The sequence below is a fragment of the Populus trichocarpa genome, chromosome 10 (genome assembly GCF_000002775.5).
Source record: "Populus trichocarpa isolate Nisqually-1 chromosome 10, P.trichocarpa_v4.1, whole genome shotgun sequence".
NCBI lineage: Eukaryota > Viridiplantae > Streptophyta > Magnoliopsida > Malpighiales > Salicaceae > Populus > Populus trichocarpa.
Genome location: NC_037294.2, coordinates 544,294 through 568,426, shown reverse-complemented (window position 1 = coordinate 568,426; position 24,133 = coordinate 544,294). Strand labels below are relative to the sequence as shown.

Here is a 24,133-nt window from a genome sequence, read left to right as displayed (position 1 = left end):
AAGGTTTACAAACATTGAGGTCACTCGAGTGATAACATCGGTGTTTAAATCGTTAATAGAGATTTCATTGTTTCAATGGAATCAGGTTTTCAAATATCCTGATTGAAAACATCATGTCGATGCATAGTTTACAAGATTTAAGGTTAGTGTTAACTTAAAATTTTAATTATTTTTTATGTAAATTCATTTACTTTATTTATATTATTGATTTATTTTTTATAAATTTTTAATGCAAGGATAAATTTGAATGGGATAGAGAAAATGACAATGTTGCGAGGAAGGTTTGGGTGAATCATGCTACAACTAGGTAACAATGAAAACAATATGATAATTATTTTTTATTTTAAATATTAAAATTTTAGTTGTCATTAACTCATATAGAATACGTTTGTATCATGTAGTTTGCATGATTTTTGGTATGAGATGCAAAAAAAAGCTAAAAAATATGCTAGAGAAACGCTCTACTAAGCTGGAATGACGTGATGGTTTGGAAGGATTTCAGGCCGCCATACATCCCGGAGGATACATGGGTGGAATATATTCGGCACGTGACATCCGAGCGTTTCACACGACGCTTGTAGTCCAGTGCAGGGTACCGGAACAGGCTAATTCACGACTCGGTTACCACGCATACCGACGGCTTTGTTCCTTTCGTTTCGCATGCAAAGCAGATGGTAAGATTAATTCGAATCACATCTATCTTTAATTAATTTATTGTTATTTATAAATATATTTAACTTGCAATATTTTTTTCTTACAAGCTATGGCTCTTAAACATGAGTCGAGCCTAATAGAGCTTTTTATGGAGACGCACATGCGGAGTGAAGACCACCAAAAAGGGGTGTAATAGTTCATCGACAATCACACTCAACACTTTATGGTATGTTTGTTCAACCATTTTCTGTCGTAAGTTATTACTTTCTTGAATTGAATTTGATAATTTTAGTTTTTATTTCCAGGAGACATATAACAGTCGGTTGAGGAAGAGACACCAGGATGATCCTTCAACCCACCCGGATTTTGATCTGGATTTATGGATGGAGGCAGGATCGTCTGATGGACTCGATCGAAATCGGGTGTACAAACTCTCCAACATTACTACTGAGAACTTGCGGACGGCCCATAATGTCTCAACCGTTGGGAGCTCATAATTGGTATCGAGCATCTAGTTTCAAGAGTTCGCAGCCTTGCAAGAACATACAACCCATCTCACCAAAAAATATGAATGACTCTCGACGGATTTTGAAGAACTTTACCGCATGATCAGAGACATGAGATCATAGATGAGTGATATGTGTGTGCCCTCTTTTTTGACTATTTGATCCCGGGAATGGCGAGCCTCCTCCTCCTCCTCCAGCGCCGCCGTTGTTCTAGTTTAATTTTATTTGAACATATAAATTTGTAATGAATATTTGGATTTTATATTATTCAAATTTGTTTTTACATACTTGAATTTTATACAATTTTATTTTTTAAAATTATTTTCTTTTATTGTTCAAAAGATTTTTTTAAGAAATATATTTTTTAATTATTATAGATGGATATACCGATGGACACAATCCGTCAGTATCTTCCAGAGAGTTTGAAACAATTTACTTCATATGCCATTACAACACTGTTACATCACAGACGAAATAATTTCATCGGTATTTTATAGAGGGTTGGAATAAATTTATAATAAATATCACTACCAATCACTGACGAAATGATTCCGTCGGTATATTAAAGTGGGTAAATTTTTTTTCGCGTATTTTCCGTTTGTAAAATCATTGGTGTTTTTTTTTATCGACAAAAATGCTGACAGAAATGAAATTACCAACAAAATATTTACCGACAGACGGTTTTCATCCATGAATCTGTCAGTAAAATTCTTACCAGTGGAATGGTAGTGTAAATACCGACTGGAAATTCTATCGGTAAAACTGTTAAATGTGATAATAAATTATTATTTCTTAGGTTCTTACATTTATTTAGTATCGTAAATTTATTTTTTATTACTAGTCTTATATAAAAAAGACTTTTTAGTTGACAATATAATTATTTCATGATAGTTTTTTATTTGAATGAAATAAAATTAATATTCTACAATATAAATTATGGTTTTGATTTGTTATGAAAAGAGTTATAATATTTATATATTTCTTAATTTTTTGGTGAAAAAAATTATCTTAGTTTTCACAAATAAACACGTTTTTCAATTTTCTATTAAAAAAGAAAAACTAGAAAAAAAAATTGAAAATGGAAAATGAAAACGGAGAACTGTTTTCTATTACCAAACCCACATAGATAATCTCTTTCAATCTCTTTGATTCCACATAGAAATACCTTTAACCGAAGTAAGAGAATAATTTTTAGTTTGTGGATAAGCAAATTGATCAAAAAGAACAACTCATTTGTCGAATAAAAGAAAAAACTCAAAGGAAGAAAAAAAAATTGATTCTAGCTATTGCATGTTAATGTTGTTGATCTAATCAGCAATAGACATGCATGAACTAAAAGAATTAATGTCCAAACCGGCCATGACGCAAGTCATCACCTCAAGGAGTTGTCCCAAGAAAAATCATCCCATGAAATATCCTAGGAGCCCATTACTTGAGCTTGACATGGAGCAATGGAACAATGGCATGGTGGCCATTTCCTAAGCAGCTCACAGTTGCTGTAAGGCTATAAATCACATACGTATGAACTGGCAAGTTGAAAGAATATACAAATTTAAATGGAGTATAAGCATCAAGTAGCCTTTGATTATCCAAGCAATACAGGTTCGGGTTGCCGGAGTGACGTCAGATACCGGCTGGTGATAGGAGATATCAGGCTAAAGTCTTAGCTTTCAGGCTACTAGCTGATCATTCCTTTTGTGAACGAAATTAAAGAGCATATTTTTGGAGGTTTAATTTCCTCTTACTTCTCTTCTTCTCTTTTATATTTACTTTTGGATGATCATAGAGAATTTGATCTTCTTCTAACTCACCTTTCTTAAGATAGTTTGTATCTAAAGAACGTGCATAAGAACATATCATTAGGTGCTTTTAGAAGTTATTTAGTTACAGTGAAGTTAAATAAAGAGATTTGTTGCATGATAAGGTTGTCGAAGCAATGGTGCTTTTTCCATCTCTGCTCGATGGATTGGCTGGAACAGTATCAATCAAGAAAGGAAGAAACTCTCGAAAAGATGCAGGAAGGGAAGCTGCAGAAGCATTGGCAAAGGATGCGAGGAAGAATGAGTTGATGTTGAGTTCCTCGGGCATTGTTAAGTCTAACAAGTCAAGTAACTTTGCCTCAGTCTGCTCCAAGAGAGGGCAGAAAGGAATTAATCAGGATTCCTTGGTTGTGTGGGAGGTATGCATGCACGGCTACTTTTAACATAAACCATCATAAAAGATTTGAGTAAAATAGGAGCCTTTTGGATTGTTTCTAGCCGATTCTTAATATTGAATATTAATTGCTCAACATGGTTTTGATTTTCTTTTTTAAACAGGAATTTGGATGCCAAGAAGATATGATATTTTGTGGGATTTTTGATGGGCATGGGCCATGGGGCCATTTTGTTTCTAAAAGGGTTAGAGAATCTGTACCCTCTTCATTGCTATGCAAATGGCAAGAAACTCTTTCATTGACGTCGCTTGGCATGGACTTCGAAATGGATTTAGATAGAAACCTTCATCAGTTTGATATTTGGAAGCAGTCCTACTTGAAAACTTATGCTGCCATTGATCACGAACTTAAGCAGCATCCCGAGATTGATTCCTTTTGCAGTGGTTCTACAGCTTTAACAATCATTAAACAGGTATGGTGCTTATTAGTACTAGTACTAACACAGCAGCTTTAAGCTGAGTAGGTTCTTTAATATGGTATCAAAATCTTATTGATCATGAGTTAAAATCTCGCCTGATACTTTTGTTGCAATGGTGTGTTCAGGGTGAGCATCTAGTTATAACAAATGTTGGTGATTCTCGGGCTGTATTGGCAACTACTGATGATGATGGCTGTTTGGTGCCCCTTCAGCTTACCATCGATTTTAAGCCTAATTTACCAGGTCAGCTGGCCTTTCCTCTCGCAATTTATATATTCCTGCACAGATACATAATGATATGAGCATTGATTATTTATTTCCCTGCTTATATTGCTTGCAGAGGAGGCTGAACGAATAACCAGGTCCAATGGCAGAGTGTTTTGTTTGCGTGACGAGCCCGGGGTGTTTAGGGTCTGGATGCCAAATGGTAAAACTCCAGGACTAGCATTATCCAGAGCCTTTGGCGACCACTGTGTAAAGGATTTTGGGCTCATTTCTGAGCCTGACGTGACACAAAGAAACATCACAAGCAGAGACCAGTTTGTCATTTTAGCCACTGATGGGGTATGTGTTTTCTTGATTCCAATCTTTCTTATGATCACAAAAGTATCACCTCAGTCTTCTCTTTTTGCATTTTTTGCTGACATCTCGAGCAGGTAAAACTACAGGTTAGTGTAGAGTAAGAGAGACGATAAGAAAAATAGCAGAATGAATTGTAGTCCTTCTCATGGCAATTCTACAGCATTTCTAGTGTCTTTGTGAACAAATAAGAATCTGTACAATTTTGAAGTGTTTTTCCTCTTGTTTTTCATAGGTATGGGATGTGATCTCTAACCAGGAAGCAGTGCAGGTTGTTTTTTCAACACCTGATAGGGAAAAATCAGCTAAAAGGCTAGTGGAATGCGCAGTTCGTGCTTGGAAGAACAAGAAAAGAGGTATTGCCATGGATGATATCTCAGCCATCTGCCTCTTCTTTCACCCTTCACCATCTCAAAAAGCTGCCCCTCTGACGATCTCAAAACAAGCTGACATGATCAAGACTTTTTAAAGAAACAAAGCTTCAGCCACCGACTGTAGTGATTGCTGTCTGTGTAAATATTGTAAAGAATTATAGACCAAGAATTTTACATGTATGAGAATTGGATGAAAGGAGCATAATGTTTTTTTCAGGCCCTCTAAATATCTTCATTGCCTTTGATATTGCATGTATCATTAAATTGATCTACAACTGCAAAACTAATAAAGTTTTTAGTATTTCACCTCAATATTCTTAACTTGCTTGAACATGCTCGTCGTAGGTAGAAAGAGAATCTACTATTATAAGTAAAAAACTAAAAAGCGTTCACCCTCCCACGTTTCACTGTAAATTTATTGTTTATTTTTTTTAAATTCATCCTTAAATTTATTTCCATGTGATTATTATCTTTTTAGGCAAAATTCAGTACGTACATGTTGATTATTTTTAAGTAAAAAACTAAAACGCGTGGGACGAGTATTATTGAGCCTATATTTTGCACCCCTTCACATTTCATTATGGATTTACTGTTTATATTTTTTATAATTTAATTTTCAAATTTTTTTTTGTGTAATTGCTACTTTTTTGGCCAAATTTAATAGCAATTAAATCAAATTTGTTGACTATGGATAAAATTGAAAAACAGGAAATCAAAGTAGAAAAGACGCCACAAATGGATAATGATTTCAAAATTCATACAAAAAGTTTAACTTAGTCCTCATACTTTGAAAATTATACATATTTGGCACCTCAAGGTTTTTTTCAATTTAATTTTGGTACAAAAACTCATTTTTGATATTTTTTTTTTAGTTCATGGTTTAAGAGAGGAGAGAGAGAGAGGTTGTTGGATTTCAGTGATAGATAGAGAAAAATATTATTGACACTAAATTAGACCACCACAACTGTCAATATTTGTGTCAAATGGTCCCATTTGATGATGGGACTTCATATTAGGTGTTTTTTTACCTTTAAATTTTGTGAAAAAACATATATGAACTCGAGAAGATTTTTTATTTCGGGTTGATTTTGATTTTTTAGGTTTTTTGATACCATGGATAGGTTTATCATGGTTTTTTCTATTAGGCTGACATTAGGTTGTTTGATAATCTAAATAGAGGGTCTGTTCTTTTTACCTTTTTTTCTTTGTTGTTTTTTTTTAATTGTTGTTATGTTTTTTTCATATTATTTAGATTATCACTTAAACTAATAACTCAAAATTTAGATTTTTTTACCCTAATGTTTTTTTTATATTAAAAAAAAAATTTGTTCTACCTGCGGCGAAGCACGGGTAACTGTTATAGTTCTAAACTAAGCAAATTAAGCACTATAATAATTGTCAAGCCTTTAGCTAAATTGTTATTTATGCACATTGTTATGCTGGGATAAGCCTTTTTCATTCCATTTTGTCTATAAAAAGTTCAACTTAAAAACATTATTAAAGTTTTATATCCATATTTATTTTTAAATAAGAAAAAAACATCATTTTATATAAAGATCTATATGTTTTTTTAGATAATTTTAATACAAATTCTTAATTAAAAATGATTAATATAAAAAATATTTTGAATGCAAAATTAATATTATCATAATAATATGGTAGGATATTTAAAGTTTATTCCAAGTTTTTCATTCTTTACATAATGTTTTGATTTTTAAAAATGATCTTTTATTTTTTTGAAATGATTTTAAGATATTTTAAAATGTTTTAAGTTTAAAATAGTATAAAGATTAGGTTTGGAGAGCCAAACCGGTTCACCGTAGATCTTAGGTCATAAAAAATTACAAGCATCAATCTTTTTTATTTTTTTTTTAAAAAAAAACTCGAATCACGCATCTAATTCAAATTTACAAGTCTGATTTTCTTATATTTATAGGTGTATGCATCTTACATCTTATCTAATTCTTTTTTTTTTCTATTTTTTTCTTGTCAATAATTAATGGTTATCTTGTGATTTTTTTATGTAATTATTAACTAAGATTAAATGTAGTTTTAAGTTGATTTAGCATCTTTTTAGTGTTGATATTTGCATCTTCCAATTAGATTTTCTTAATTAACTAATTGAGTTATTGTTCAAACTCAAACGTTAAATACACCTATAATATTAAATACTAAAAAATTCATATTAGTTAAAAAAAATATGCAATTAATATTAATTCATTTTGATTTTTGAAATTAATTAAAATATTTAAATAGAATTTACAAATTTATCCGTCGCAAAGGCACCGGCATTGTACTAGTTAATATTCATGTTGATCTAATGAATTATCGGGCTCCTCAAAAAATATCCAAATTGGCGGCCATGATGCAACTCTTTGAAGCCTGAAACCACACAAAACCTCAAGGAGAGTACGTAGTTGTCCAAAAAAATCCTTGTGAATTGTCCAAACCGACCGTTAGCTGACATAACATTCAAATTGTAGGCCATTTCCTCAGTGAGCAACCTACAGTTGCTGACTTGCTGTAAAGCTATCTACAGTGCTTGCCAACGTACGCGTTTATCAAGTTGATTGTGGGTTGAATTAGGAGCAAGACAAGAGAGTGCACGAAATTGGAGTATAAAAAACAAGTAGCCCATTCAATATCCAACTAATAATTTGGATCGCTTGAGTGATCACATCAGATACCGGCCGGTGATCAGAGGAGATATCAGGCTAAAGTCCCAGCTTAATTACAGGTTAATAGCTAGAAGTTCCTCTCGTGAACCTATAGGGAAATAATATTATCAGTAGGTTTCTTGTTCACTTTTCTTCTTCTCTTATTTGTTGGCCTTTTGTTTTTCGACTATATATCTTATATTGAATGCGATATATACTATATAATGGGTTCTGTTTGGTTGCCAAGAAAATGTTGAAGAAATGAAGTTTTAACTATTAGGTATATATCGTAGTAAGTTTTTCATTTCACCATTCGGGACGTTGAGGAGGTTTTGTTTGTGATGCTTGTTTCTTCAAAATGGGAAAAGAGAAGGAGCCCTTTCGTTTATTGAATGTAGATTTCAAGTTTGATAATTGAAGTTTGGAATCCCAGGTATTAATATAACAATATATATATATATATTTTTTTTTTGAAGTGTGCGTGAAGATCAGCTTGGATGTTTATTCAAAACATTAGTTGCGAACAACTTAAATTAGATGAAGAGATAAAAGATTTTGTGTGATTAGGCTGTAGAATCGATGGTGCTTTTTCCATCTTTTCATGATGGATTGTCCAGAATAATATCGACAATCAAGGGCAGAAACTCTCAAAAAGATACTGGAAAGGAAGCTGCAGAAGCTTTGGCAAAGGATGCGAGGAAGAACGAGTTGATGTTGAGCTCCTCTGGCAATGTTAAGTCTAGTAAGTCAGATAATTTTGCATCGGTCTGCTCCAAGAGAGGGCAAAAAGGAATTAATCAGGATTCTTCTGTTGTGTGGGAGGTAAGACAAGCCATATGAAGACTTCACAGTGAATTCAATATGCAGCTAGTTTTATCATGATTCATCTTTTGGCTTGTTCCTTGTCATGTAGGGATTCGGGAGTCAAGATGATATGATCTTCTGTGGCATTTTTGATGGGCATGGACCATGGGGCCATTTCGTTTCAAAAAAAGTTAGAGAATCTGTACCCTCTTTGTTGCTGTGTAACTGGCAAGAAAACCTTGCATTGACATCGCTTGGCATGGACTTCGAGATGGATTTGGATAGAAACCTTCACCAATTCGATATTTGGAAGCAGTCCTACCTAAAGACTTACGCTGCCATTGATCAGGAACTTAAGCAGAATCGCAAGATTGACTCCTTTTTTAGTGGGACTACGGCCGTAACAATCATTAAACAGGTATGGTGCTTATTAGTAAACGCATCTCTTTGTTCTTTACAATAGATATATTGACTAATTATGTCTTTCTGGTGTTTTTCAAAGCTGTTCATGTCTTAAATTGCTGTCCCTGGCTGATAAAATTGTTGATCAGGTGTAACTAGAGCAGAATTGGAGTTTCGAAATGCAGAATGTGATGATAAATAAAATTAGTCTGTAGGGTTCTTGTAGGCTAAATATTTGAGAATTTCTTGGCTTTCAATCACCAGGAGCCTAAATTTCTTTGTCCAATATGGTCGTCTTCAGGGTGAGAATCTTGTTATAGCAAATGTTGGTGATTCTCGGGCTGTGCTGGCGACCACTTCCATTGATGGCAGTCTGGTTCCACTTCAGCTTACCATCGATTTTAAGCCTAATTTACCTGGTAAGAGCATTCCTTAACTCGTTCTATATATATATATATATATATATGCACAAATACAAGTGATAGTTTGTTGTTTAAACATTTCTGATGCTGATTGCAGAGGAGGCTGAAAGAATAACACAGTCGAAGGGCCGAGTGTTTTGCCTGCATGACGAGCCAGGGGTTTATAGGGTCTGGATGCCAAACGGCAAGACTCCAGGACTATCATTATCAAGAGCCTTTGGAGACCACTGCGTAAAAGATTTCGGGCTCGTTTCGGAACCGGATGTGACACGAAGAAACATATCAAGCAGAGATCAGTTCGTCATCTTGGCGACTGACGGGGTATGCATTTTCTCAATGGCACTCTTTCGCCTAATCACTTGATATTCCATGATCGAAAGGATGGGCACAGAGATGATAAAAACATGTTTAGTCGAAGAATTCTTCGAGGATAGAATGAGTTTCTCTCTTTTCAAAAGATGTCTTCTTTGCCCCAACTATTTTCATTTTCATGTTCCGTATCTCGAAACAGTAATCAAACACAGTTCAAAGTATTCACTTCTGCTGATTTTAGCCAATGAAAAGCAGAATGAATCCAAGAAAAACACACATTGCCTTTGCCTTGAGAAGTAGTAAAATATAAATCAGTGATGGTTATTTGCTGTTTTGCACAGGTATGGGATGTGATTTCCAACCAAGAAGCAGTGCAGGTTGTTTCTTTGACACCAGATAGGGAAGAATCAGCTAAAAGACTGGTGGAATGCGCAGGCCGTGCATGGAGGTACAAGAAAAAAGGGATTGCCATGGATGATATCTCAGCCATATGTCTCTTCTTCCACCCTTCACCGTCTCAACAGATCGACCCTCAACTGATCTCCTCACAGGCTGACATGATGAAAGCTTTGTAAAACAATGCCTTCAACTGCTCTAGTAGTTGTTGTACATGTAATTGTGAAGAAGCATCATGGACCCAGAATTAATCTTACACGTCTGAGAATTGAGTAAACGAGCATACCTCCATCAATCGCTCTACCTCTCTTTCATCGCCTCTAAAGATACTTTCCAAGATATATATATATATATATATATATATATATAATTGGAGATAAGAAAAAGACGCAAACATGTCTTCTCTATCATTTTTGTTTCAATGTTTTTGTATTTTGAGACGCTAATTAAATACTATTTAAGTGATACAGGTTAGGTTATAGATTCTTATCTGTAATTGAAAAAAAAAAAACTATTGATAAAGAGACAATTACATTATTATTTTTCATTTGTTCAATAATAAAAATATTTTTAAATCAAACCTAAGTCTTTATTTAAGTAATTTTAAAATACATCTCTTGTATGAACTAAAGTATTAAAAGAAAATTAGTAAATTTTTTAAATAATAATTCAAAAATTTAAACCTAAAAATTAAAAATTTATGTAAATATTTTTAGGGATATTTGAAAGAATAATAACAGTTTGTTTAAAAAAAATAAATAATTAGAAATATATTAAAATAATATTTTTTTATTTTTTAAAATTTATTTTTAATATCAGAATATTAAAAAAATTAAAATAATACGAAAATATATCAAAAAATTTAATTTAAAAAAAATTTAATTTTTTTTTATAAATAAAAAAAATCTAAGTAATTACGTCAAAGCCAATTTACATCGTAGATGCGAATAAAAAAAATAAATTAAAGAAGCTCACGTGCAATGCATGTGAAGTAAGCGAAACCCCAATTAAACCACTAGAACACTGCGCTCCATCCTGATCCTGGTCCTCTCCATCACCACCAAAAGAAACACCTGCCATGCCATGATCACTTCTCCCCCCCTTCCATTCATTCACTTTCCTTGCTCACGTGCTTCTCACGTGAAAACAATTCTCTCTCCAATCTCCTCCTCAACCTCGCCTCTCACAAACAACCTCGCCGCACTCCCCTCTCTCAGACTCCCTCGCTATTCCGGCAGCCGGATTCCTCCCCGGCGACTGTCTCTGATCATGTCCTCTGCTATCTCCCGACCGGAACCGATCGAACTCAGAGACGATTCTGATTTCCGCAGTTTTCTCTCTTCGTCGGACTCCGATCTCATCTCCGTCTGCGGCTTCGGCTCTCTCCTCTCTGAGAGAAGTGCTAGAAGTACATTTCCAGATCTACTCAACTTTAGAGTTGCAAGACTGAATGGATTTAGACGCGTCTTTGCTCACGTAGCTCCTATTTTCTTTGAGCGTGGTATCGCCAAGCCTGAAACCAAGGTCTTTCATAACTCTTCACTACACTACAAATAATAATAAAAAAAAAATCAATTAGGTTTGCTTTTCTTAATTCGATATTGTTTAAGGGTTTTAAATTTTAAATTTTTGCAGGAGATTTCGAGCTTGAGTGTGGAGCCGTGTGAAGGTGAAGGTCTAGTAGTTACAGTTTTTGAGATTGAAAAATCAGAGGTATTTTATTTATTTATAAACATTAAAAGAATTGTTATTGAGGTCTTGTGTTTCATTCGATTAATTATTTTGATATTTGAATAAATTGAGAAAGAAATATGTGATTATATTTGTTATATCAGTGAAGCTTAATTGAATTTGTTGCTTCGTGAAGTTAGATTCCAGCTTTTATGGAGAGGGAGCTCGAGTTTCGATTTCTAGCTGTAAGTTGTTGGATGACTGACTGTTATTGATAAACATTGTTCTGATTTCTAGCTGTAAGTTGTTGGATGACTGGCTGTTAATGATAGACTTTGTTCAGATTTCTATTATCTACTTTGCTTTGTTTACCTGTGGCAGGTTGTGCCCGAAACACTGGATGGCAAGCCGTTTGATTTTCCTGCGGTATGTGGGTTTGAAATTGTGAAAAATGTTATTTCTTTGATTTCGTCTGCATGACAAGTTGCTGTTAATAGATTTGCTTACTGGTTTGGAAATTGATGCAGGTGCTTTGTGCGCGTTATAGTGATGAAGAGTTTTTCCAAGTTAGATGCAAAGGTTTGTACAGGATTTCGCCTGTAATGTTATATACAAGTATGAATGGCCATGATTAGCAGTTCTGCATTTCATGATTATATTTGGAATTTCTAACGTTTTAACTTCTGAGAGCTACCTCTATTTAATCAAGGAGAATTAGAAAAAAAAATTATTATATAATGAAAAGGTTCACCATGCACTACAAATATGAATAAGCAATATTAACGTTTGAGGTTTTCTCTTCTTGGTTATTGCTTGCTGTAACAGATGGGATTGTTATATCTGCTAGCTAATTTCATGCAGGAAGTAAGGAGATTTATTTTCAGCATTATGGAAGATATAACATCAATAAGATCTGGAGAGATGATATCTTACCTTGTCGTGCTTATCTTCGTCACTGGTAAGTGGTATTTTTGACAAGCCTACATTGTGTGCTTTCAAGTATGTATTGATTCGCTGCCATCAATCAGATATGGACATCCATAAAAAGTTGGTGATCAAATGCCTGACCCTTTACTTGTCCATAAAGAAATTTGACTGGTTTTTTGCTGGAGGCACTTTGAATTGTTCACCAAAGCAAGTTAATTTCAGGCTGGCAAAGCAAGTAAAGTTGAAGCAATTCATTTAGCATAAATCCTCGAGGCCAAAGCTTTCCATTACACTCTGTTTGCTACTACAATTCTTGTTCATATAAATTGAGGGTGATAAAACTTTGTGCAGTGTGTTGGCAGCGAAGAATCTCAGCGATGCAGCTCACAGCAATTTTTTGGAACACACTTTCCTTGGAGACCGCAAAACAACCATTCGTGAGTACCTAGCTACAACAGGAGCAGGCATAATGGAAGAAGAGCCCCCAGAGTCCCTCAAGACACGTTACGGTGGCTAATATCAAAACATTGCTGCGCTACATATCTGCGGTCTATGAAAGGTATTTGTATTTCAAAATGGCAATCATCTTTAGATTTCACTTCCTTTGAGCTATAGATGGAGGAAAAGAAGCTGTAGCTTGTAAACATTTGAATATATTTGAAGTTCAAACTCTAATTCTTTGGGTCTATGCCATGCCATATATAGGAGAGGAAATAATTTTGTTTAGTAATGGTAAAAATAGATTTTAGTTTGTGTTTATATGATACATTATTTATTTTAATAAAACAATTAAAAAACAATTGTAGATTGCGTTGTTCTTAACAGCGCACCCCTTTTAGTTAAGCTTTTTCCTACGACTTTTTTCATCTGTGCTAGTTCTCAATTTTGTTTTTCTTACCGTGCCATTTTCAAAAATGACCTTGATTTTAAATTCCTAATAAATAGATCCATTTATTAGGAATTGACACATTAAATATTATTATATTTAAAGGATCCATTTTTCAATTGTTACTTAATAATATTGTTCTACTTTTTCTTTCTTTTTTTATATATAATTATTGTTCATAAGAGTTACTTTAGTAAACTTCTAATAGGATTATTTTTAACAATATTTAACTTAATTCTGAGAGCGAACGTGTCAAGGAGCCCTAATGGATTGTTAAAAAGGAATGACTAGATTTTATTTGTGAAATAATCAAATTGGCTATGCTTCTCTTTTCATCTACTAGATCCACATGGAAAATATTAAAGATTAAAATTTACAAAACATATGGATTGTGAATCCAGTTGTTAATGCCTGGAATAATATTAGCAATATATATTTTAAAATTAAAATTAAAATTAAAAAATAGAATATTATTTGTATGGATATAATATAAGCGAGAGATGAGCGAAGTCATTTTAATTATTCGAGTACCAAAAAGGGAGTCGAGATTTGCCAATAGACATTTTCAATTAATTAAACATATAATAACAGATCAATGCTGTTCACTTTGTTTCTACTCCATGTAATTATATTATTTTATTTAATTGAATCATGAAACAAATTTTTTGATGATTCTAAAAATATATTTAAATAAATAATTGTTTTCTTTTTATATTAGTATTAGTATATAACTAGCTTCCGGGCCCGCACTTCACCGCGGGGTCGATATTTTTTGAACAAAAAATAATGTTTAAGTACTGAAAATTGGTAAAAAATTTTTATTTATGATAAATATGTAAAAACACTAATTAGGGCTAAACTAACTCGGAATATTCTGTCAAACCCGCGGTCTAGATTATATGACTATTAAAAATAAAAAGAATTATAAAGCCTTTTAAAAAAATTTATCTATTTTTTTAAATTCGTGACCTGAGTTATTAAACTTGAAGCACTCAATCTAAAAAAATCATAAAGTTTAATTTCCATGAAATTAAATATTAAATGATGAAATTAAAAGAAAAAATTTTAATCATACAAAAGGATTTTAAAAAAAAACAACTAAAAAAAATAAGGATTAAAATCACTATTACAACTATTATAATTAGTAATATTATTATTATTATTATTATCACCAATACAATTATTGCTAACATTGTCATTATTAGTAATAATATCAGCATTCTTATTAATATTATTATTATTTCAACAATCATCATCACTGTAACAATTATTGTCATTGTTACTATCATAACAATAACTATTATTATTATTATTATTATTGTCTTCACTCTTTTTCTTCTTCTTCTTTTCTCCCATATTATTATTATTATTATTATTATTTGTAGTAGTAGTAGCAGCAATAGCAGCGGTATTGTTTCCACCACAACAATGACTACCATTATTATCACCACTACTTTTATTGTTGTTGTTGTTGTTGTTACTATTATTATTATCACTATTATTATTATTATTATTATTATTATTATCATTATCATCATCGTCATCATTACTAATTTAATTGTTGTTGTTCTTGTTGTTATCATCAATAATATTATTATTTTCATTTCAATTTTTATCATCATCATCATTATTATTAATATTACCATGACCATTATTACAATTATTATTGTTAATGTTACTGTTACTACTATTATTATTATTATTATCATCATTGTTATTATTATTGAAAAAATAAAAACCATGAACTTGATTTGAATGATAGAATTCAAAACTACACAAATTTAGATAAAAGAGGCAAGAAAAACAATAAGAAATCAAAAGAAAATGGACCAAATTAAAATCATCATTATCATTGAAAAAATAAAATCATAAACTTGATTTGAAGTAGGGGTGAGCAAAAAAACTGAAAAAACCAAAAAAAAATAACCGAAAAAACCGAACCGTGAAAAAAAACCGATTAAACCGATTAGAAAATCACAAAATATTTCCGGTTCGGTTCGGTTTTGGTTTTTAAAGTCTGAAATTGATTGAACCGAACCGAACCGGCCCGGATCAACTAAGCTGGCTCTTGAAAAAAAAAACAAGTATAAATAGCATATTTTCTAACCCTAAACTTAAATCATCATTGACCATTCTCACTTTCTCAGCCGCCTTCTCTCCCTTCTCTCTGCCTCTCATCTCTCAAAAATGTCTTCTTCTCCGTGCTCTCTACCTCTCATCTCTCATCTCTCAAATCTGTCTCCTTCTCCTTCATGCTTTTTATCTCTCATCTCTCATCTCAGACGGTGCGGGAATATGCAAAGAAAGGTTTAAGAATTTCGGTCTTGAGGTTATCCTATTACAAAATTTTGTAAGTAGTATTTGAAATCGCTTCTTGAGGCTATCCTAGGCTTTCATCTAGTTCCAACGATTCCTACTTCTAACCACTCTTATTTCACACTTTTCAGGAAATTCCAAAACTCAGGAAGAAAGGACACTAAATCAAGATCTATTCTAATTGAAGGGGTGCAACGGCACCCTAAGCTCATTGGGCTTGAAGAACAGGAAAGAGAGGATTAGCTAACCTAACTGCAAAGGCCAATGATATCTTTTTTGTTTTGTTTTGTGTATGTTTTTGCTGGGTTTAACTTTTGGGCAAGGATCTATCAAAACATAAATTGAAGTTGATTTTCTGGAAAATAGAAGCAAGTACAAAACAAAAGTGTTGAAAAATATGGTCGATAAAAAGCCCAGAAAAAACTCAACTGGAGTAATTTCGGTTTGAACCGGTTTGGAAGGGGAAAAACCTGAACCGAACCGAACCGAACCGAAATTAATCGGTTTGAACCGTTTTTCAGTTCGGTTCGGTTCCAAAACTAAAAAAAAAATACCCCTAACTACAATGAACTAAATCTTTTGTATCCAAGGGTAAATGCACAGTCCTACTGTGTATAAAAAAAATACTTAAATACCCCTATCCAAGATCACTAATATTTTTATTTTTAGAGATATTTTGGTTATTTTATTATTTGCATAATATTAAATAAATACAAATACCCTAAACAAATCAATAATAATTAATACAACTAGTGGAAATACCAAAATAATCGAAATAATCCTGGTCAAAGATCTAACTTTTGATGAAAATAAAATAAAAAAATCATTATATTATATTGTAGCGACGAACAATTAAATGTAAGAGAAATTATCCTGTGGTTTGTTTTAGTTGACTTTTAATATAACATGCAACTGGCACCTATTTGACTATTCCTCCGCTTCATGATAAACGAGTCTGAGTCATGTCACGTGCATTTATCACAATTTGTTGACAAAGGAATTACAACTTACTACTTGGCCCAATATTTATCTAATTAAAAATAAGAAAAGGTTTTTGCCATTTATTAGTCAACAGAACACTCACTTACAGTCTACTGCAGATCACGTGTAATTAAATATTAGTAATTAATGACAAATTAACTCAAGATCTTAGAGTTTTAAAAAAAAAAATTAAAATCGAGATTTTTTTAGGAAAAAAGAATAATTACTGAATCCATGACAGGAGCTATCTCTATTACTCTCTTGTAAAAGAGGACCTGCCTGCCTTCGTTCTACATCAGACCCAAGGAAAATGTCCTCTCCTCTTCTTGAAGTCTCCTTGCTTTCCCTCTGCCTCCTCTACGGCTCAATCTTTTCCTTGATTGCTCAAGCTTCTGTCCCTCCGTCTGCCAGATTTCAGATCCCCGTCGACACATTTTTCGGGGTGTACTCGGTAGAATATGGGGCAAATTATCGTCTCATAGGCATTGATAACTACCCTTTCCAACTTGGCTTTTACAACACCACCCCTGATGCCTTCACTCTCGCTCTCCGCATGGGAAACCCTCTCGCATCTCCAAAGATGTATTTTGTTTGGGAAGCCAACCGAGGCAAACCAGTACGTGTAAATGCCACTCTCACTCTTGGTGACGATGGAAACCTTGTCTTGGCTGATGTCGATGGAAGCATTGCCTGGCAAACCTACACTGCCCAGAAAGGAGTTGTTGGCTTTCAACTCCTTCCCAATGGCAACATGGTGCTTCATGATTCGAAGGGCAATTTTGTTTGGCAAAGTTTTGACCATCCCACCGATACTCTTCTAGTGGGGCAGTCTCTTCGTGTTGAAGGAACAGCTAGGCTTGTGAGTCGGGCATCTGAAAAGGAAAACTCCGATGGACCATATAGCTTGGTTTTGGAACACAAAAGACTAGCCATGTACTACAAGAGCCCTAGCTCTCCTAGGCCTTATCTTTACTACACTCCAGACAAGCTAAGCGAATCCAAGGGTCGTATTCACAATGTAACTCTGTATAGCCGAGGAGAAGTCGATGGATTTTATTATGATTTTGCTCTTTCAACTCCTTTCCAAGATGCCATACTCACTACAGTCAACTACAATAACACACTGTCGTTTCTTCGACTCGGGATAGATGGGAATCTTAGGATCCACACCTTCTATGATAAAGCGAACAGCAATGATGGATTTCAAGTGACCTTCACCCTTTTCTCTAGAGATTCGGGCTGGGAGAGTGAGTGTCAATTGCCAGAGAGATGCGGTCGCTTTGGACTTTGTGAGGATAACCAATGTGTCGCTTGCCCGTTGCCGAATGGACTAATGGGTTGGAGCAGGGACTGTCAACCTGTGAAGTCGTCTTCATGTGGATCCCAGAAATTCTACTACTACAAGTTGGAAGGGGTTGATCATTACATGAGTAAGCACACAAGTGGGATTGGTCCGATGAATGAGGACGATTGTCGGAGGAAATGTTCAGGCGATTGCAAGTGCTTGGGTTACTTTTACAACAAGGATACATCCAAGTGTTGGATTGCTTATGATCTCCATACCCTAACCAGGGTTGGAAACTCCACTCACTTAGGCTACATAAAGGCACCGAAATAACATTCCTCAAACACTTCGAATGGCCGAGGAAAGATTGGTCTTGTCGTTGTTTGGAAATTGGAATTTAGAGTCATGCATCGATTTCTACAAATTAAGGTGGTGTTATTTCCAATAATTTGAAGCCTTTTCTCTTTGTTTGTTTTTTTTTTTATTATTATTATTGGGATATCTAGGCTAATTTATTTATGTGTATTTTAATTAAATTTTTAAGGTTTTAAAATTAATAATCATGTAAGTTTTCAATAACTCTAAAATTTATAATACTTAAATTAATAATTTTTAAAGAATAAATTCAAAAACTAACTAATTAAATTACATCGTATGCTATTAAACACGAGAAGTGTTTGATTTTTATTTTGTCCTTGCTCTTCTTCTTTTTTTCCTTTTATTTGTAGGATAAATCTAAAAAATGCCCCTATGATTTCAATTTTATCATTAAATAGTTTTTTTGTATCAATTTTAGTTTCAAACTTTTCATTTATTGAGATAAAATCAAGGAGTACTTGATTGGGATCAAATTGAATATTAATTTCTTAGATCTGATTTCTACTCAAATTTAATCAAGGAGTACTTGATTGGGTCAACTTGTGTGTACCTTGGTTAATCTTACGGGCCTTGAAGTTAATGATTATATAAGCTTTTAGTGGCCTTAAAGTTTGTGAGACTCAAACCGATGACTTCTAGAAAACAAACCTATAACTTGATCAGTTAAATTATATCTCTTAAAATTCAATTAATTATTACTATAGATAGATATGGAGGCAGGTTAGGGGTTCACCTAACTTGTACCCAAATCGATATTTTTATCAAATTTTTTTTGGTTAATGCATATATAATTTCTTGTCTATGGATTTGCATTTTGAATCTTTTATTTTCTTATGGATAAAATGTGTTAGAACCCTCTATTATTGATTAAAACGCACATATATAAATCTAAATAAATTATTCAACAAAAACTAAGTTATAGAACATTCCCATCAAAATCAAATACTACATTTGTTAAACCCTTATAATAAAATAGATAAAAATGTATTTAGTTGAAAAAAAAATATATAAAATGGGTTTGTTTTTTATATATAATTTTTTAGATTTTTTTTTCCTAATAGCAACAAAACGTTGCCTTGTTGAACGCTGTTTTATTTTTTTACTTATATTTTTTTCTAAATTGCACTGCCACCATGAAATGTTTTTAGCCAAGCAGAGGTTTAGCTGTACGAGGCTACTGGCACACCTGAGCATTATTAGATATGGCTCCCACCAATTTCGATCAAGAACGTTATTGATAACTAGCAAAGACCCATGTGGATTTCATCGATCAAGAACCCAGAAATGCTAGTAATTTTTTCAAAGCTACAACGTTATTGTCATTTTTCCCCCACTACAAAACCCAGTCTGGCCTAAAAAAAAGAAGTCAGCTTGCTAATCAAGAATCAACTCAGAACATAAATTTTAAAGAAGAAGGTGTTTTTCATAAACCAGAAAATGAAGACGAAAATTCTCTTTCAAATCTATCATGAAAAGGAAGCTGGGTATGGGATAAGGTGGTCAGGCCATGAAAAGTCGAGCTGGGTTTTGTTTCAGAAGAAAATAATCTTGAAATAGTAAAAACTAAATATCACTTGAGTTTTAATAGAGTGGATCGAGTTGTGAATTAACTTTCCAAATTCCCAACTTGATTTAATGTTAGGTCCTGAGTCACACTAGGTTGTAGTTGATTCTCAGGTTTAATAACAATGACAAGACTTAACACTGAAAATCTGTAAACCTAATATTCCAACGTGTATATATTTTCTCAAGAACATCAAATATCGTAACGTGTTTTCTATTATATATATTTAATCTTCAAACATAACACAGCTACAATCTTCATCATTTTCCAGTTCTTGGATTAGTAATTCCATCATCTTCTTATACATAGGCATGTAATGATCGTTGATCATCGTTCTTGACAGTCGGATCTTACTATACAGTTCTCTGGGAGTCTCGTATAAACCTACGTGTTCTTCCGTGGGTTCATCAAGTTCTAAGTTAGCAGTATCTGATGAAGGCATGGAAATGACATGCATGATTCTGCCAGGAGGGTAGAACAGTTGGCTCTCTGACAGATCCTCTGAGGTGATGTGAGTTTTTGCTGCAGCTGCTTTGGCGAGATCATTCTCTTCTTCAAAAATCTCATTTGCTGCTGCGGCTTCTTCCTCCTGCGCTTGGATATCAACTTCGCTCTCTTGCCTTTGTAGCTCCCTCTCCAGTTCATACCACAATTGACCTTCAGTAACCTCTTCCATGACTGATGAAGTCATGACCCTATCATCAGATAAAAATGGTTCATCTTCCCTGGCATCATCATGACCTGAACCACAGCTTGACTCAAGTTTGATCTGCAGTGAGTCTTTTGTCAGGACTTCAGTCACAAGAGCTTCAGAGTTTACAGATACTATAGTAGCTTCAGGCAAATCCTGTGTGTTAGAATTTACTGATGAAGGGCCCACGGAACGTCGACGTTGCCCCATACACGACCATGATGTTAAAGATGGGCGCGTTCTGGCAACAGCTTGGGCAACATCTTGTGCTCGCTTCATCACAACCTATATCAAACAATTATAAAATTCAGAAAAATCCTATCTTAATCCTGATTCAATTCGGAGACAAAATGTGAGTTACAGGTGTTTTTACTAGTTCCAAATTAGAACTAAATGGCGGTGGCTTGATTACAAGTCCCTGGACCACTAATTCACAACCACAAGCATGTTACCTGAGTGCTGCTGGAGACAGGTCGCAGAAGTGCACCTGCACCAGCAACCCTGGCTTTCGCACTAGCTATGGATGGTAGACGGGATCCCAAGGCAGTAGCAGAGCGATAAACAACATTTAGGACTCTGGTATGCTCAACCTGATCCCTCAAATCATTTAGCCATGAAGATGCTGTAACCTGGTTGACAACCATTTAAAAGTCAGGAGTTTGACAGTGGATGGTAAAGAATGAACATCAATGTTTGACCCTCTCGGGAACAAATTTCAGCACCTCGGTGCGAAGATCATCGACAGAGGCAGCTGAAAATGTAGGCACCAGATCAGATCCATTAATGACAGTGGTAATGAAATGTTTGCCTGATTCTGCTAAATCCCATGTCATACATGCAGCTGCAAATAAAGTAATGAAAGGCATTTAGAGAGCTTATCAAAGTAACCCAGAGGTATACCCTCTTTCAACCAAATAAGATCTTCCATAAGAATCAAAGTGCAAAGAGCATTTCACACACGATGACAACAAAATCCAAGGGTTGATCCTAAAAACAGAATATTGCACCTACAGCACAGAATCTCAGTTTAAAAATTAATATTGGTATTCAAATGCAAATGGCAAGCATGACAAGTATCCAATCCAGTACAAGCTTAACCAGGTAAATGTCATAACAAAATAAAAGATCACCAGGAGTCAATAGCACATGCCTGGGGCAAATGTGACACAGGTACTAGAAGAGAGCTCCTTTTGTTCTCTAAGTATATAGGTTAATAATGCTGCAGTACCACCACCAAGTGAATGCCCAACAATCTGTAAATGATAACCAAATAATTAGAGGAGAGTTCAAAGACAGGTAAACCTTACTACATGTTAGCATCTTACACTAATACCATGTTAGTGTATACCAGAGACATTAATATGAGTAAGATGAATCCATACCAAAAAATAAATTCAATTACCTTAATTTTGTGGTCGGGATATTCACCATGTACCCTAAGCAGGAGAGGAGAGCTCATCTTGGCAATCCAACGAGCTGCAGCAACCATTCCACAGTGTGCATAGCCTAAAACTAAATTACTAATCCAACCATCATGTAAAACCGAATGGTGAAAGGGGACCACTGCACCAGTTGCTGCTGTTAGTGTATCTTTGATGCCATGAGTACCGCGAATCAGTAGAAGGAATTGTTTTGAATTTTTATCATGTATAATTGTGAAAGCAGGCTTCAGAAGCTGCATCCAAACTTGTGGAAATTAAAAGGAATACTCATTTAACATTTTGAACAAAAATAAAGCAGAAAGTAGGATCATAAAGAGATTACGATACATGGGAAGAACATCATCTAAACAAGCTCTTCCAGAATACTGTTACAATGGAAAAAAGTTGCACGCCTCATATATTGATGCTTTAAACTGAGCGGAATCATGAAAAGGAATCTTAAGTATGTTCAGTGTCATAACCTTTCTGGGACAAGTAAATCTAGGAGGAAAAGTTGATAAGAAAAGGTAGCAGTCTTGATTTTTAGGCATGCTTAAGATTTGGGGTCCATTGACTATGCCACCAATCACCTATGATGTTATCCAGTTCAAGTCTCCTAGATGGGGCATGCCAAGTAGGAAAGACAATGCCTTACAATAGTGTACCTTTCTATTTCTTTCCTTTTCAGAAATAACAGCCACAAACTGTAAAATAAGGTATTTAAAACCAGCTTTTTGTTTCCACAGTCCTTTGTGAATTTATTTTGACAGGGCGCACCACGTAAGGAATCTTCTTAATGGTGTAAAAGCAGGACGTTTCACCTGTAAAGGAAATTGCTGTGTATGCACAGCGTTTTAGAAAGAACAGACAGAACGAGAAATGAAGAAAAATCTACTTAAAATTGATAACAACCCATAATACAGGCTAAACTATATCTAAAGAGAGGATAAGGAGCCATTATGTAAAACCCTATGTAAAAGAAGTTTACAGGTTCACTTTAAATGTAAAGAAAGAGATCAAAGCACACTAACAAATTGCATTATAGATGGTCACCTACCCCTGCTTTTGGCTTCTGAATAAGAACATCCTCCTGAGAGAATCCAGCCAACTCCAAAAACATCGGAAATGGCTTCTTTGAAAAATACATGCAAAGGGTCAACAATCTCAATAGATCGTACATCTCTGCTATAATGTCAGGGCCTTTCAGCTGTACAGAATTACCACCAGCATATACACTTGCAACTTGCAAATTACCCTACAAAAAAAAAACCTCGATTAAACACATTAACCAAACCTCAAAGGCCTAAGAAAAGAGTAATACAAATCAAAGTTTAAGATTAAGGCATGTCATCTGCATCTAGGGCTGCTGCATTATTCCCCTAAATATACAAATTTGAACAAATAAATAACTAATTACACTTGATCTTAAGCAAAAGGCCAAGCAAAGTATATATAACCAATTACAGTAAAGTACCAGCCTTTACAGCAATCAAAACACTACTAAACAAACAACTAAATAAGCAGTAAACTCTAGATTCTTACACCAGAAAGCAAAATATAACTAAAAAAATGCTTACGTTAAAAAGCAAAAAATAACTCAAAACACACACCAAAAATCATAAAAAAAGACCACCCATTTTCGACAAATAATTACTCATTAAACTAGAGCGTCAGTCTTTACAAAAATAGCAACTATCTCCTTTCTATCTTCACAAGTAAAATAACTGAACGCACAAAAAAATATTAAAATTCACATACTCAATGATAAAAAGACAAACTTTAAAAACAAAACCCGAATTTACCACAACCCAATATAAATCAAAACACAGTTCTTAATATATACCTGTCTCCTTAAGAGATAATTGATTCCAAAAGCCAAGTCACCGATGGGCCATTTTCCTAAAGTCTCAGAGTAAGTGAACCTAAGCGTCTCTGATAACGTTGTTATTGTTTCTAGCCAAGTGGCAGGCGCTTGTACCGGTCTTCTGGCAATCCTCCTCCTCCCCGACCTCGATTTCGATAAATCAACGCCCTTCGCTGCCGCTAGTCTCCGGATTAATATGTAATACATCAGCATCGCTGCTCCCGCCGCAGTCGCCATTGTCGCCGCCGCCATGATTGGAAGAATCTCAAGTTTTGGAGATCATGCAAATGGGTTTTTCGAGGAGAAACAAATTTCAGGGGTTTTGGAGGAAGCGGATGGATTTGAAGTCAGAGAATGTGGACAGAGAGAAGAAGTGTGGAATGTTGAAAGGGATAGATGAAGATAATATA

At 34.2% G+C, this 24,133-nt stretch overlaps 5 protein-coding genes across 9 annotated transcripts; 4 read left to right on the top strand and 1 right to left on the bottom strand.

Moving 5' to 3' along the window:
- Positions 1 to 2,565: 2,565 nt before the first annotated feature.
- On the top strand, positions 2,566 to 5,058 carry LOC112323262 (probable protein phosphatase 2C 41). Of its 2 annotated transcripts, XM_024610225.2 has the most exons (6): positions 2,566 to 2,888; positions 3,085 to 3,339; positions 3,479 to 3,787; positions 3,919 to 4,036; positions 4,134 to 4,357; positions 4,608 to 5,058. In XM_024610225.2, the coding sequence occupies exons 2-6, from the start codon at positions 3,097 to 3,099 to the stop codon at positions 4,839 to 4,841; spliced, it is 1,128 nt and encodes a 375-aa protein (XP_024465993.1). In that variant the 5' UTR covers positions 2,566 to 2,888; positions 3,085 to 3,096; the 3' UTR covers positions 4,842 to 5,058. The 2 variants fall into 2 exon arrangements, with proteins under 2 accessions (XP_024465993.1, XP_024465994.1); XM_024610226.1 differs by lacking the exon at positions 2,566 to 2,888 and having other exon boundaries at positions 2,899 to 3,339.
- A 2,016-nt stretch (positions 5,059 to 7,074) lies between these two features.
- LOC7477217 (probable protein phosphatase 2C 34) lies at positions 7,075 to 10,040 on the top strand. Of its 4 annotated transcripts, none has more exons than XM_024610106.2 (6): positions 7,075 to 7,483; positions 7,971 to 8,225; positions 8,317 to 8,625; positions 8,911 to 9,028; positions 9,129 to 9,352; positions 9,685 to 10,040. In XM_024610106.2, the coding sequence occupies exons 2-6, from the start codon at positions 7,983 to 7,985 to the stop codon at positions 9,916 to 9,918; spliced, it is 1,128 nt and encodes a 375-aa protein (XP_024465874.1). In that variant the 5' UTR covers positions 7,075 to 7,483; positions 7,971 to 7,982; the 3' UTR covers positions 9,919 to 10,040. The 4 variants fall into 4 exon arrangements, with proteins under 4 accessions (XP_024465874.1, XP_024465872.1, XP_002315484.1 ...); XM_024610104.2 differs by having other exon boundaries at positions 7,880 to 8,225; XM_002315448.3 differs by having other exon boundaries at positions 7,075 to 7,534; positions 7,880 to 8,225.
- Positions 10,041 to 10,757: 717 nt separating this feature from the next.
- Positions 10,758 to 13,180, top strand: LOC112328829 (uncharacterized). Its single transcript, XM_024609786.2, has 7 exons — positions 10,758 to 11,263; positions 11,375 to 11,452; positions 11,611 to 11,655; positions 11,792 to 11,836; positions 11,938 to 11,989; positions 12,272 to 12,368; positions 12,689 to 13,180. The coding sequence occupies exons 1-7, from the start codon at positions 10,823 to 10,825 to the stop codon at positions 12,852 to 12,854; spliced, it is 924 nt and encodes a 307-aa protein (XP_024465554.2). The 5' UTR covers positions 10,758 to 10,822; the 3' UTR covers positions 12,855 to 13,180.
- A 3,589-nt stretch (positions 13,181 to 16,769) lies between these two features.
- LOC18102240 (EP1-like glycoprotein 3) lies at positions 16,770 to 18,257 on the top strand. Its single transcript, XM_024610351.2, has one exon. It carries the CDS (start codon positions 16,831 to 16,833, stop codon positions 18,136 to 18,138), a length of 1,308 nt encoding a protein of 435 aa, XP_024466119.1. The 5' UTR covers positions 16,770 to 16,830; the 3' UTR covers positions 18,139 to 18,257.
- A 1,687-nt stretch (positions 18,258 to 19,944) lies between these two features.
- On the bottom strand, positions 19,945 to 24,133 carry LOC7496661 (uncharacterized). Its single transcript, XM_024609421.1, has 7 exons — positions 23,703 to 24,133; positions 22,917 to 23,114; positions 21,841 to 22,113; positions 21,589 to 21,691; positions 21,161 to 21,279; positions 20,891 to 21,067; positions 19,945 to 20,723 (listed from the first exon to the last, which is right to left on the bottom strand). The coding sequence occupies exons 1-7, from the start codon at positions 23,973 to 23,975 to the stop codon at positions 19,974 to 19,976; spliced, it is 1,893 nt and encodes a 630-aa protein (XP_024465189.1). The 5' UTR covers positions 23,976 to 24,133; the 3' UTR covers positions 19,945 to 19,973.